Source organism: Rattus rattus, chromosome 3 (genome assembly GCF_011064425.1).
Source record: "Rattus rattus isolate New Zealand chromosome 3, Rrattus_CSIRO_v1, whole genome shotgun sequence".
Taxonomy (NCBI): domain Eukaryota; kingdom Metazoa; phylum Chordata; class Mammalia; order Rodentia; family Muridae; genus Rattus; species Rattus rattus.
Window position 1 is genome coordinate 189,274,109 of NC_046156.1, and position 15,897 is coordinate 189,290,005.

General features: G+C 39.2%; 1 protein-coding gene across 1 annotated transcript; it reads right to left on the reverse strand.

Annotated features, from left to right (window-relative positions):
- Positions 1 to 14,041: 14,041 nt before the first annotated feature.
- Positions 14,042 to 14,965, reverse strand: LOC116895663 (olfactory receptor 50-like). Its single transcript, XM_032896869.1, has one exon. The coding sequence runs from the start codon at positions 14,963 to 14,965 to the stop codon at positions 14,042 to 14,044; it is 924 nt and encodes a 307-aa protein (XP_032752760.1).
- Positions 14,966 to 15,897: the final 932 nt, after the last annotated feature.

A 15,897-nucleotide genomic window follows, 5' to 3' on the forward strand; every position in this document is an offset into this window, starting at 1 on the left:
GTTGGGGGAGGTGGCAATGGGGAGGGTGGGGAGGGGAACACCCATAAGGAAGGGGAGGGGAGGGGATGTTTGCTCGAAACTGGAAAGTGGGAATAAACACTCAAATGGTTATAAGAAGCCATTCGTTAATAAAAAAAAAATGATTCATTATTCAAATGCAAGGGCAAATTCACATTCATAAAAAGAATCTAAACCAGAGCATATAGAGACAATATCCAAATAAATAAAATCAGTAAAATCGAAAGGGAGATACAGCAACAGAAACTGAGGAAATTTTAAAATTATAAAAAAAAAAAAAAAAAAAAAAAAAAAATAAAGAGGATTTTTTAAAAAAAAAAAAAAAAAAAAATCTATATCAACAAAACTGGAAAACCCGATGAAAATGATAATTTTCTTGACACATACCAGGTACCAAAGTTAAAACCAGTAAGAAAACCAAATAAACAGTCCCATGTACTAAAGAAAAGAAGCACTCATTAAAAGTCTCCCAAACAACTAGGTAGGATTACTGCAGAATTCTATCAGACCATCAAAAGAAGACCTAATATAATACTCTTAAACTATTCCACAAAGTGCAGAAAAAACACTATGCTAATTCTTCCATGAAGCTACCATTACGCTTATACCTAAACCAGAGAGACCCAACAAAGAAAGAGAACTTCAGACCAATTTCCATCGTGAACATTGTTTGCAAACAAATATTAAATTTTCCTAAAACTGAGTCAAAAAGCATTTCAAAATGATCATCCATCATAACCAGTTGGCTTCCTTTCAGGATGCAGAGATAATTAATATGGGGAAAATCAATGTAATCCACTATATAAACAAACTCAAAGGAAACAAAGCCATAATCATTTCATTGGATGATAAGAAAGCATTTGACAAAAATTCAGCAACAATTCATGATAAAACCCTTAGAAAGATCAGGAATTCAAGGACAATACCTCAACATAGTAAAAGCAATATACAGCAAATCAGGAGCCAAAATCAAACTAAATAAAGACAACAATCCCACCTCAAATTAGGAACTAGACAAGCCTGCCTGCTCTCTCCCTACCTACTCAACACAGTACTTGAAGTCTTAGCCAGAGCAACTAGACAAAAGGAGGTAAAAATACAAATTAGAAAGTAAGAAGTCAAAATATCACTATTTGCAGATGATATGATAGTATACTTAAGTGACCACAAAACATCCAACAGAGAACTCTTAAACATCCATCAAAGTAGCTGGATATAAAATTAACTCAAACAAATCAGTAGCTTTCCTCTACTCAAAGGATAAATGGGCTGAAAGAAATTAGTGAAACAACACCTTCACAATAGTCACAAATAATATAAAGTGCCTTGGTGTGACTCTAGCAAAGGCAAGTGAAAGATCATTATGACAAAATTTCAAATCCCTGGAGAAAAAATCTAAGATCTCAAAGATGGAAAGATCTCCCATGTGAATGAATTGGCAGAATTAATATATTAAAATTGCCATCTTGCCAAAAACAATCTACAGATTCAATGCAATCCCCATCAAAAATTCCAACTCGATTCTTAATAAACTTAGAAAGCCATTTGCAAAATCATTTGAAATAAAAACCAGGAGGTAAAAACTATTCTCAACAATAAAAAAGAACTTCTGGGGTTTTGGTGCCCAAGCCCACTTTTGACATCGGCACCGAGAATCAAGTAAAAGCCTGTGAGATTAAAGAACACACACACACACACACACACACACACACACACACACACAAACACACACAGGTTATTCATGTCAAGCCAGAGGAAGAGGCTCCTGTAGCTTTATTCACCAAATATATACCCCAAGTTCACCAGGTAGAAAATATCTGGGAAGCACAGTGGGAAACCCTGGCTCAAGACTTGGTAACAAAAGACCAGTCGTGCCCTGAATAAACTAGGAAAAATCCAGGAAGACCAGCCTAAATCTCAAAGACAAAGGCCGAGAAGACAAAAGGCAGGAACGAATTGACCACTGCCCAGGTGTGTCAGTACCAGGCCAGACTGCTCCTTTGTTAGGAACAAAAGGCTTCCACATGCATCAACAGGGCTCAGCAGGGGTCAAACCCTGCAAGAGACCCAGAAGGGTCTGACAAGGGGTGTTGGAACATTGTAGGGGACCCAGGAGGCTCTGAAAAATCCCCCTATTTTATTTTTTTCATTAAGCAAGTCCCCCTATAATAATATCAAGCAGCAGCCTGTCTTAGGTCACTTTGAGATGACAAGCTTCTTTCCCGTCATTGGAATATTCTGCCAGCCTCAGAATTTCCTGCCTTAGGTGAGGCCTGGTCCCAAAGAGTTGCCCGTCATCAGCTAACTGCTTCTTGTGAAGGCTGAGCCCAATTTGGGCAGAAGGTTTGTCTCCTCCTACCAAGGAGAACAACACCTGCTTAGCTGCTGCCCAGGACTGGAAGTGCTGTTTGCGCATGTGATAAGAAGCACAAGGGCCCTAGGGCCAAACTCGGAGGGCCATAATGCCAAGGGCCATTGTCAAGCCACTCCTGTAATAAAATTTAAAATTCCCAATCTTCCGCAACTACTCCAGAAGTTCACTCACTGTGCTTGCCTAACAATGATTGGGGGAGGGTAACTCCAGACACTGCAGACACAATGGCTGCAGCAGCAGTAATGGCTGCTACAATAGCAGTGAAAATGCCAAAGTCTTTCCCAGGACAGTTCAGGATCCACCATTCTTCTCTGGAACAACAGACAGGCAATGGAACCATGTCTGAGATCTGCACAACCAGGGCAGAGTTCCCCGGTCCACAGCAGCTTCACCCAGATGACATTCCTGTGAAGCTACAGACTGCAAAATGACAACACCAGTCAAGGCAGCAAGAACTGCCAGGGGAATGAGGGGGCAGGGGTAACAGCTGGAGTCCAGTCTTCTCCAGAAAGCAGTGGTGCACAGAGGGTTGGAGCACAGGCCGCGGTGGGACGGGACATGCAGTGGCGGTAACAATGACTGCAGCAATGCCAAGATCTCTGTGATGACAAAAGTTGAGAGGTAATCCTCCATCTTCCTCCAAGGGCACAGGAATGACTCCAGGGACTGGAACCAGGAGAGCTGAATCTTCATGCTCCCAGGATCAGCAAGTCTCACCAACCACCTCTGGCAGCTGGCATACTCCTGCAGCATCCTGTAGGAAAAACACAAACATTCCCTCTTCCCCATATAAAATATCTGAACAGGATCATGCCAATATGTGACTCTATTTCACCTAGGCAGAAGTATGCCTAGTTGTAGGGTGCCATAACACCCAGCGTGTTCCTTGGCATCCAAATTTTAAAATTGAAATAAAAAGAGTATTATTAAATAATTGTATAGCATACAGGGATATAACTCCCCATTTTTACTTATTAAGATATTGTTAAGATGTTATTTATTAAGATAAGTCCTCAAAAATTAACACCATTATGTGTACAGGAAGAAATTGACGACACTGAGCACTTGTATTTATAATTTGATTTTTATACCAAATTATTGTCTCCAGCATCATTGTTTTGGTGATATAAAGAATGAGATTTTTTGACTAATTGTTCTATGTAAGGCCTATAATCTGCCTGGTATCATTGTCCTCCCTTGCAAAGGGTCCAGGCAATCCACTTTGAGTTCTTAAATGGCCTATAAAGGAACAGTATTTAGTGCTCTCTTAACCACTACACCATCTCTCCAGCCCCTCACAAGTTTTAGTTACCTAACCATAAGCATTAATTAGAAATGCCAAATCCTGTAAATATTGTCCAGATTCAGCCTTACTAGAAATCCCTGAGCTGGCAGGGCAAGGCTTGGAGTTGAGAGTAAGGAAATGGAGTCTTCCTCTTTTCATGACAGTGTAATATCAACTCCATTATCATTTTCAAAGAGCTGGGTCTATGGTTTTGTTTAGTTTTCTGAGCCAGAGCATGGAGGGGGCAGGGAGTTGTAAGTCATTCAAACTGAAATTATCACTCACAGATTTCAAGTAGAAAACTTGTCTCTAGTAAAGCATTAAGTAATTGAAATCTATTGTACACCACAAGCCACACATTGGCTATCAGTATATGAATTGAAAGCTTGATTTTTTTAACATTTAAAAACAGTGGCTACAGCATGTAATTTAATAATCTGTGCTGAACAAGGGGAAACTCTAGAGAATAAACAAGTGATCCAATCATATATGTAGCATTTTCATTAGATGAGCCACCTATAAATACAGTAAGCGCATTTTCTATGGGTTGCATGCACAAATTTACAGTAAATACAAAAGCATGCAAAGAGTAAAATTATCAATTTTGCCTGAAAAATTTGTTGATGTGATAGGCCAAATATCAGTATTTTGTAAATTTAATTGCTGTTTGGAATACTATATGTTTTACCAGGTTTCTTTTTTTTAAAATACTTTCATGACTCTAGCCTACAATTCTGTATTAACACAACAGAAGCTTTATCTCCAGTGAGGATAACAAACAAAGGCTTAAGTCCTCTGGTGATGAGATACTTAGCCAATTAACATATCCTTAGAAGCTTAAAATTAAGTCTCAAATATTAAAAGGAATATTGAATATTTTCTGGAGCAACAGCTACTCCCCAAATATTAAAGCTCCTTGTGAGTAAAGGTTTATAGTAAAATTTCCATATACACTGAAAGATTTAAAGTTCTAACTTCTTACATTGAAGAAGCGACAAAATTACATAATCTAAGGCTATTAGCCATTCTTTTGTAAAATTTTTTAATGATATCACTTCATGAGCTCTCTAAAATTATAAGCAAGCTCACTAATTGAAAACTCCTCACAATCACCAGGACGTAAACAAATTGTATAATATCAATCCTCTATCAATCCCTCTAATCAATCTATCTTGAAATGGCTGTTGGAGTAAGCAAACAGGCTATACTCTCACAAGTTTGTAACCCAGAGCACAACCACAACTTTGGAAAGTCACCTGAGATCTGACTACAGGATGAGGCAGCTGTCCTTGGGGCACTGGAATTAGCATCAAAATACAGATAACTTCAGGGCAAACCACAACTTTGGAAAGCAAAACTCAACCTCCAACAAACAATCTGGTCTCCAAAATCTAGAGACACCAAGACTCCGACTCAATCTATAGACTCCAAGACACCGAGTCTATCCTTCATGCTACAAAGTTTGACAGCCAAATCCTACAAATGAACACACGATGATGCGGTCTCCAATACCTCAACAAAGAGACATTGTCTTAAAATATTTTAGAAGCCTGGTTTCTAGGATAAGAGTTCGGTAAAAATATTATCCCAATTTAGACCTGTTTTCCTAGATTGGCTCATGCCACATGTTGTCTAGAATGACTCCATCCAAATTACCAGTTTTATGCCAACTTTCTCTTACCAATGTTACATTTTTAACCATATCCAATAACTTAAAAGCCAATAGTCCATATCCAAGGCATGTAGAGCATATTTATACATTTAAAACCAATCAGAAACAAAATTGAAGTGGCTACACATATCTTTAATTTAAGTAAACACCATTGTTACTTTTCTAGCTGTGATTTTAAGATAAGCACCTTGTCACCTGCTAAGTCTAATAATGTCAGGGATTTTTCCAAAAAACAGCCATCACTCCCTTACCATAGAAGCTGAGGAGCTGCTGGCACCGTTAAGATCAGCTCCTGCAGGTCAGCATGTAGAAGAATGCAGATCGATCCATGCTTATCACCCTGCACAAAGCTTAAGTCCAAGTGGATCAAGGACCTCCACATCAAACCAGATACACTCAAACTAATAGAAGAAAAACTAGGGAAGCATCTGGAACACATGGGCACTGGAAAAATTTCCTGAACAAAAACACCAATGGCTTATGCTCTAAGATCAAGAATGGAAACAAATGGGATCTCATAAAACTGCAAAGTTTCTGTAAGGCAAAGGACACTGTGGTTAGGACAAAACAGCAACCAACAGATTGGGAAAACATCTTTACCAATCCTACAACAGATAGAGGCCTTATATCCAAAATACACAAAGAACTCAAGAAGTTAGACCGCAGGGAGACAAATAACCCTACTAAAAAATGGGGTTCAGAGCTAAACAAAGAATTCACAGCTGAGGAATGCCGAATGGCTGAGAAACACCTAAAGAAATGTTCAACATCTTTAGTCATCAGGGAAATGCAAATCAAAACAACCCTGAGATTTCACCTCACACCAGTGAGAATGGCTAAGATCAAAAACTCAGGTGACAGCAAATGCTGGCGAGGATGCGGAGAAAGAGGAACACTCCTCCATTGTTGGTGGGGTTGCAGACTGGTACAACCATTCTGGAAATCAGTCTGGAGGTTCCTCAGAAAATTGGACATTGAACTACCTGAGGACCCAGCTATACATCTCTTGGGCATATACCCAAAAGATGCCCCAACATATAAAAAAGACATGTGCTCCATTATGTTCATTCGCAGCCTTATTTATAATAGCCAGAAGCTGGAAAGAACCCAGATGCCCTTCAACAGAGGAATGGATACAGAAAATGTGGTACATCTACACAATGGAATATTACTCAGCTATCAAAAACAACGAGTTTTATGAAATTAAAGAGGCAAATGGTTGGAACTGGAAAATATCATCCTGAGCGAGGTAACCCAATCACAGAAAAACACACATGGTATGCACTCATTGATAAGTGGCTATTAGCCCAAAAGCTTGAATTACCCTAGATGCCTAGAACAGATGAAACTCAAGACGGATGATCAAAATGTGAATGCTTCACTCCTTCTTTAAAAGGGGAACAAGAATACCCTTGGCAGGGAATAGAGAGGCAAAGATTAAAACAGAGACAGAAGGAACACCCATTCAGAACCTGCCCACATGTGGCCCATACATATACAGCCACCCAATTAGACAAGATGGATGAAGCTAAGAAGTGCAAACCGACAGGAGCCGGATGTAGATCGATCCTGAGAGACAGCCAGAATACAGCAAATACAGAGGCGAATGCCAGCAGCAAACCACTGAACTGAGAATAGGACCCCCGTTGAAGGAATCAGAGAAAGAACTGGAAGAGCTTGAAGGGGCTTGAGACCCCATATGTACAATAATGCCAAGCAACCAGAGCTTCCAGGGACTAAGCCACTACCTAAAGACTATACATGGACTGACCCTGGACTCTGGCCTCATAGGTAGCAATGAATATCCTAGTAAGAGCACCAGTGGAAGGGGAAGCCCTGGGTCCTGCTAAGACTGAATCCCCAGTGAACTAGATTGTTGAGGGGAGGGTGGCAATGGGGGGAGGATTGGGAGGGGAACACCCATATAGAAGGGGAGGGAGAGGGATTAGGGGGATGTTTGCCCGGAAACCTGAAAGAGAATAACACTCTAAATGTAAATAAGAAATACTCAAGTTAATAAAAAAAAAATCAGCTCCTGCCGACCTTCAGCCCCCGAGCAGCTTCTCCAGCTGACCTAGACTCCTAGCTACAGGTACAGGGTTCCAAAGGCTGATTGAAACTGCTTTTTATTCATTTGTTCCTTTTTTGAAAGGAGTTAAAACCAAATCAAGGTGTGAACGACCAGCAGATAAAGTTTTTACCATTTTTTCTTTTGAACATGAAACATAAAACATTTAAGCAATGAGAAACAAAAACCACAGACATAAACTGACAGACATGGACAGCTTGGTGCACCAAGGACAGACAATACACATAGAGGGAAAAAACTAGATGGTATCCCACCAAAGGGACCCAGATATCCTACCTATGGAACCCAGAAACAGAAATAAGCATTTCTCCAATAGGAACCAGCAGAGAGGCAGGAAGTCTCCTGCCTTCCTTGTGTTCCTAGGAGAGCTCTGAAAAAGTTTTTCTCTTTCTCCAAAGCATCTGCGGAGAGTCCAGGAGGACTGTTTCTTTTAAACCCATTCATTCTTTCTCATGTTTAGGGCGTAAACTATCTCTAGTCAGGGTCCAAAGACTAAAACATAACTCTAAAAGAACACATACGCAAAAATACTTTACTATTACCTTGTCCCCTTTTTATTAAAAGTTTTACTCACGCTAGCCCAAATCATCGAGGCCTTTTCTAGCCCATCTGACCCCAATACGTCCCTGCTTCTGCGCTGGCTTCCCGAGACGTCCTGTCAGGAGACCGTGTCTTTCCCGATCTCAGATCGCTGGATTCAAAGTTCAAATCTCAGTGGGACCTCAATTTGTCGGCGCCCCAAGCCCTCACCGACACGGCACTGGCACCGAGAATCGGGCGAAAGCCTGAGGGATTAAAGAAACACATACACACACAGGTTATTCATATCAAGCCAGAAGAGGAAGAAGCTCCTGTAGCTTTATTCACCAAATATATACCCCAAGTTCACCAGGTACCAGGCCAGACTGCTCCTTTGTTAGGAACAAAAGGCTTCCACATGCATCAGCAGGGCTCAGCAGGGGTCAAACCCTGCAAGAGACTCAGAAGGGTCTGACAAGGGGGGTGAAACATTGCAGGGGACCCAGGAGGCTCTGACACTGGGGAATCACCATCCCTAATCTTAAGCTATATTGAAGAGCAATGATGATATGTATGATATTGGTACAGAAACGGTCATGTAGATCAATGGAATACAAATGAAGCCAGAAATGAAGCAACACTCATAAGGTCACTTGATCTTTAAGAAAGGAGTGAAAGCCATCCAGAGGGGAAAGAAGACAGCATTTTCTTTTTTATCTTCTTTTCTTTTTTTGCATCTTTATTAACTTGGGTATTTCTTATTTACATTTTGATTGTTATTCACTTTCCCGGTTGCCAGGCCAACATCCCCCTAATCCCTCCCCCTCCCGTCCTATACGGGTGTTCCCCTCTCCATCCTCCCCTCATTACTGCATGCCCCCCAACAATCCTGTTCACTGGAGTTCAGTCTTGGCAAGACCAAGGGCTTCCCCTTCCACTGGTGCCCTTACTAGTCTATTAATTGCTACCTATGCGGTTGGAGCCCAGGGTCAGTCCATGTATAGTCTTTGGGTAGTGGCTTAGTCCCTGGAAGCTCTGGTTGGTTGGCATTATTGTTCATATGGGGTCTCAAGCCCCTTCAAGCTCTTTCAGTCCTTTCTCTGCTTCCTTCAACAGGGGTCCCGTTTTCAGCTCAGTGGTTTGCTGCTGACATTCGCCTATGTATTTCCCATATTCTGGCTGTGTCTCTCAGAAGAGATCTACATCTGGTTCTGTCAGCCTGCACTTCTTTGCTTCATCCATCTTATCTAGTTTGGTGGCTGTATATGTATGGGCCACATGTGGGACAGGTTCTGAATGGGTGTTCCTTCTGCCTCTGATCTAAACTTTGCCACCCTATTCCCTCCCAAGGGTATTCTTGACCCCATTACAAAGAAGGAGTGAAGCATTCGCATTTTGTTCATCCTTCTTGAGTTTCATGTGTTCTGTGCATCTAGGGTATTACGAGCATTTGGGATAAAATCCACTTATCAATGAGTGTACACGATGTGTGTTTTTCTGTGATTGGGTTACCTCACTCAGGATGATATTTTCCAGTTCCATCCATTTGCCTATGAATTTCATAAAGTCATTGTTTTTGATAGCTGAGTAATATTCCATTGTGTAGATGTACCACATTTTCTGTATCCATTCCTCTATTGAAAGGTATCTGGGTTCTTTCCAGCTTCTGGCTATTATAAATAAGGCTGCAATGAACATAATGGAGCATGTGTCTTTGTTAAATGTTGGGGCATCTTTTGGGTATATGCCCAAGAGAGGTAGAGCTGTCCTCAGGTAGTTCAATGTCCAGTTTTCTGAGGAACCTCCAGACTGACTTCCACAATGGTTGTACCAGTCTGGAATCCCACCAACAATGGAGGAGTATTCCTCTTCCTCCACATCCTCGCCAGCATCTACTGTCTCCTGAGTTTTTGATTTTAGCCATACTGAATGCTGTGAGGTCAGGGTTGTTTTGATTTGCATTTCCCTTATGACTAAAGATGTTGAACATTTCTTTTTTTTTATTCTTTTATCTTTATTAACTTGAGTGTTTCTTATTTACATTTCGATTTGCTGAAAATGCTATCGTTTTTCCATTGGATGGTTTTGGCTCCTTTGTCAAAAATCAAGTGATCAAAGGTGTAGGTTCATTTCTGGGTCTTCAATTCTATTCCACTGGTCTATCTGTCTGTCTCTGTACCAATACCATGCAGTTTTTTGTCACTATTGCTCTATAATACTGCTTGAGTTCAGGGATAGTGGTCCCTCAGAAGTCCATTTATTGTTGAGGATAGTCTTACCTATCCTGGGTTTTTTGTTATTCCAGATGAATTTGCAAATTGTTCTGTGTAACTCTCTGTAGAATTGGATTGGTATTTTGATGGGAATTGCATTGAATCTGTAGATCGCTTTTGGTAAAATGGCCATTTTTACTATATTAATCCTGCCAATCCCTGAGCATGGGAGATCTTTCCATCTTCTGAGATCTTCTCCAATTTCTATCTTCAGAGGCTTGAAATTCTTATCATACAGATCTTTCACTTGCTTGGTTAGAGTAACACTGAAGTATTTTATATTACTTGGGACTATTATGAAGGGTGTCATTTCCCTAATTATTTTCTCAGCTTGTTTCTCTTTTGTGTAGAGGAAGGCCACTGATTTATTGGAGTTAATTTTATACCCAGCCACTTTGCTGAAGGTGTTTATCAGCTTTAGTAGTTCCCTGGTGGAACTTTTGTGATCACTTAAGTATACAATCATATCATCTGCTAATAGTGATATTTTGACTTCTTCTTTTCAATCTGTATCCCTTTGATCTCCTTTAGTTGTCTGATTGCTCTGGCTAGAACTTGGAGAACTATATTGAATAAGTAGGGAGAGAGTGGGCAGCCTTGTCTAATCCCTGATTTTAGTGGGATTGCTTCAAGTTTCTCTCCATTTAGTTTAATATTAGCTACTGGTTTGCTGTATATGGCTTTTACTATGTTTAGGTATGGGCCTTGAATTCCTATTCTTTCCAGGACTTATTATCATGAAGGGTTGTTGAATTTTGTCAAATGCTTTCTCAGCATCTAATGAAATAATCATGTGCTTTTTATCTTTCAGTTTGTTTATATAGTGGATTATGTGGATGGATTTCTGTATATTATATCATCTCTGCATACCTGGGATGAAGCCTACTTAATCATGATGAATGATTGTTTTGATGTGCTCTTGGAATCAGTTTGCAAGAATTTTATTGAATATTTTTGGATCAATATTCATACAGGAAATTGGTCTGAAGTTCTCTTTCTTTGTTGGTTCTTTGTATGGTTTCAGTATAAGAGTTATTGTGGCTTCAAAGAAGGAATTTGGTAGCACACCGTCTGTTTCAATTTTGTGGAATAGTTTGGATAGTATTGCTATGAGGTCTTCTATGAAGGTCTGATAGAATTCTGCACTGAACCCATCTGGACCTGGACTCCTTTTGGTTAAGAGACTTTTATGACTGCTTCTATTTCTTTAGGAGTTATGGGGTTGTTTAACTGGTTTATCTGTTCCTGATTTAACTTTGGTACCTGTTATTTGTCTAGGAAATTGTCCATTTCCTACGGATTTTCGAGTTTTTTTTTTAATACAGTCTTTTGTAGTAGGATCTGATGATTTTTTGAATTTCCTCTGATTCTGTAGTTATGTCTCCCTTTTCATTTCTGATTTTGTTCATTTGGACACACTCTCTGTGCCCTCTCGTTAGTCTGGCTAAGGGTTTATCTATCTTGTTGATTTTCTCAAAGAACCAACTTTTGGTTCTGTTGATTCTTTCTATGGTCCTTTTTGTTTCTACTTGGTTGATTTCAGCTCTGAGTTTGATTATTTCCTGCCTTCTACTCCTCCTGGGTGTATTTGCTTCTTTTTGTTCTAAGCTTTTAGGTGTGCTCTCAAGCTGCTGATATATGCTCTCTCCTGTTTCTTTCCGCAGGCAGTCAGAGCTATGAGCTTTCCTCTTAGCACAGCTTTCATTGTGTCCCATAAGTTTGGGTATGAATGAATACTTTAATAGTATCCATTAAAATGCCACACACATGAATATATAATTTATAATATCCAATATATAATACATAATCTATAAGGCACAAAAGTATATGCACATATATATTTTAATGGTGTTTGATATGTGTATATTATTTTCCTTAGAAATTATCCCAATTTTTATAAGTATAAATCAACCTTTCAGTGACAAGAAGTATGGCTCAAATTTCAAAAGTCTGCAAGGAGAACACCACTCTAAGAACTCAACTTCACATACAAAAGTCTGAGAGGCACATCCACTAAAATAGCTAGTGTAGCAGCAGAACACTGAGTTCCATCTACTTGAATATTTTTCTAGTCACTACGAAAATATCTGTCAGAGTAATTGACTGTCATTAATGAACCTACATACTTTTTCCTTGGAGGTTTTCCAAGAATAAAAGCACAGGTTCAACATTTCAGATAGAAATAGAGGACAATGTATTTATGCAACTAAATGTGTAGCTCATTTCATTTTAGAACACAATGTAGTTGGATTTAATTGTCTAGTATAACTTTTTTTGGATTTTTATATAAATTTTGTATTTTCATCATGTCTACCAGCCCATAAACTTGGCAAACAACCTCTATAGAGAACAGACTGATGCCACATAATTACAGCACCATATTAAAGGCCATTATAAAATCTTTCTTCCCACTTTTATACTTCACAGAAACATAATCTTTCTGAAGAAAGAGGTTTCCAAACCCCTTTTCATGACCTAGAAACTATACCCATCTTGTCTACCTTATATCAACAGACCACTGAGTTTGTAAGGAAAAAGAAGGTAACTCCATAGTTAATATCAATAAGAATATATTGCAAAAAATAAAAATGAAGAACAAATTACAAATGATGAGCAGACTATGCGGAAAAAAGGAAAAGCTGGTAGTACACATAAAATTTAAGCAAAGAAGGGAACTAGAGTTTTGACTTCATAGTAGAGGGACAAGGGGTGATGATGATGTAGTGCATAGCACAAAAGAAGTACAGGAACAAATTCTGAGTGTTTATACCATAAAATATGAAAAACATTTAGTAGATAGTCCCATTCATTATACAACATATATTATACAACACATATATGTATCTAAACATCTCTTCATATAAAAATGTATATCTTCACGTGTTAACAAAAATGAAGAGTGTATTACAAACAAGTGGCTATAAAATTCCAGGCATGGATGGAGTTCTCAGAATGGTGACTCCAATATGTACATAAGAAGCCAGAAGACATCAATATGAGGCTGATGAACCCCATCCTGCAGTAAATAACCAGTTCACTGATGGTGTGTCTCAGATATAGTATCTATTTAAAATAGCTGAAAATTCAAAATATTAAATACAAAAAAATAAGATCAAGCTGTGCACAGTGGTTTATATCATTAATCCCAGCACTCAGGAGTCAGAGGTGGGCTGATCTCTACTAGTTCAAGAAAAACTTTGTCTATATAGCAAATTCGAGAACATCTAGATCTTTTAGAGAAATATTGCCTGTCATTTTTTTAAATAAAATAATCCTATCTAAGGAATTTTATGAGGTAAAGAGGAAAAAAGGATTTTCTCCAAAAGTTACAATCTATCCAAATTAAAAAAAAAAAAAAAACAGTGCTACATTAAATTTTTAAACTTTGGGGGAAATATATCATGAGCAAAGGGAAATACAGAAAGAACTTAGGTATATATGTGTTGAAGACTCCTTTCCCAAGATTATCAAAATCAAGAAAAGAGATGTGTCCTGTGCTCAGTGTAGGGCAAAGCTAGGGTTGTGAGGCAGGAATGGGTGGATGGGGGGAGATTATCTTCATAGAAGTAGGGTGGACAGGGAGTGTGATAGGGGATTTTCAGAGGGGAAATCAGGAAGGGGAGATAACATTTGAAATGTAATTAAATAAAATAACCAATAAATAATTGAAAAAAGAAAATAGGTAAGTGCAACCTCCAAGATACCTGCAAGTTCAGATTAAAATATCTTTAAGACGGACATTCAGAGAGAATATGTTACATGTGCCAATCAAGGAGGAGCCCCAGGCAGCTAATGGGAAGCAGAGGATACATTATTTCATTCTGCTGAGGATATTTCTCAGCGCACCCTTCATATCCCGATTCCTCAGACTATAAATAAAGGGATTCAGCATGGGTGTGACTACAGTGTACATCATAGCCACAATGGCATTTTTCTCACTAGTGTTATTAGATGAGGGAACACAGTATAGTCCAATGATGGCTCCGTAGTACAAGGAAACCACACAGAGATGAGAGCCACATGTGGACAAGGCTTTGCAGATTCCCTTGATGGAGGGTGCTTTCAGAATGGTGACTCCAATGCGGCCATAAGAGACCAGGATGCATATGAATGGCAGGGAAATAACCGCATTGCCTAAAACAAGGATGACCAATTCATTGATGGTGGTGTCTGAGCTAGACAGCTTTAGCAAGGTAGAGAGGTCACAAAAATAATGGGGGACAGTATTGTTTCTAAAGTGAGATAGGCGAGCCAGGAGAAGGGTGTGCACAAGGGAATTGGCAGAGGATAAGGCCCAGGACACAACAACTAGAAAGACACAGAGATTCTGATTCATGATGGTAATATAGTGCAGAGGGTGGCAGATGGCCACATACCTGTCATAGGCCATGGAAGTCAGAAGAAAGCTATCGATGGTTCCAAAAACTGTGAAAAAATACACCTGGGAAATGCATCCAGTATATGAGATGGACTGACTGTGTGTCAGCATATTCACAAGCATCTTTGGAGCTGTGACTGATGAGAAAGAGATGTCTGTGAGGGCCAAGTGGCTGAGGAAGAAGTACATGGGGGTGTGGAGGTGAGAGTCCAGCCTGATGAGCAGAATGATGAGCAGGTTCCCTAGCACTGTGGTCAGGTACATGGCCAGGATCAGCGCAGAGTACAGGCCTTGATCCTCTGCTCGAATGGGAAGCCCCAGGAGGATGAACTCAGACACAGTACTCTCATTATCCATTCTCAAGGTCTTCCTCTTCTGCTATGAGTAAAAGAAGAAATTGGAAAGAAAGGGAAGTAATTTTTGACTAATATACTGTGGGAACATTTTATGAATCACCAGTACTGAAAATAACGTTAGTTTGGGTGTTCTAATCCAAATATGAAAACGTTTGACATAGTAATGAGATAGTGAAATTTTGGAAAGAGACATACTTTGTCAACTTGAAAATAACCGAATGTCTTATATGGGGAAACAAAAAAATTCAGAACAATTATCAAATCAGACCCAGTTCCATCTAAAGGACCAAGACAATTTGAAACATAACTTGCTACCAGCAAATCAAGAAATCAACATGATTTTAATGTTTAACCTTTCTTGAATGCACTTGCCTAAGTCTTTCTACAAATTAAATCTAAGTATTGTAACAAGGAGAGCTTCTTTGGATCACTAAATATTAAGATCTCAGGGAAATTAGTGGAAGTTGCATGTGCAGATATTCAAAGCCTTAAGGGCATAAGTCTGTGCCAACAATACAATGTATCAGTAACAGCATGTAAGTAGCTATGGGTTCTTCACATAGTAACAGTTTCTCAGTCAATGTGGTGAGTTTTCCATCACTCTTCCTAGGCTGCATCAAATGACCCTGATTCCATGTTCACATCCTCAGCACAAACTTAAGCACTACATTCAAGCACACTGAAAACCTGGAAATAATTAGCTTTCCTGACTGCTTAAACCTGACAAGGCAATTCCTTGGGTCTTCCTAGCAAAAGCAAATTTCACCTGTTTTAATTTTAACCTATATTTTTAAGACAAAGACTATTTTATATGAATTCCTTACATGTTTTCTCTGTTGGTAATCTGATATTCTGTCTTATTTCTGTAGTCATTCCCTAGACAAATGAGCAATCACAAAACAATAGGAAAAGGAACATGGTAAAACTAAAGAA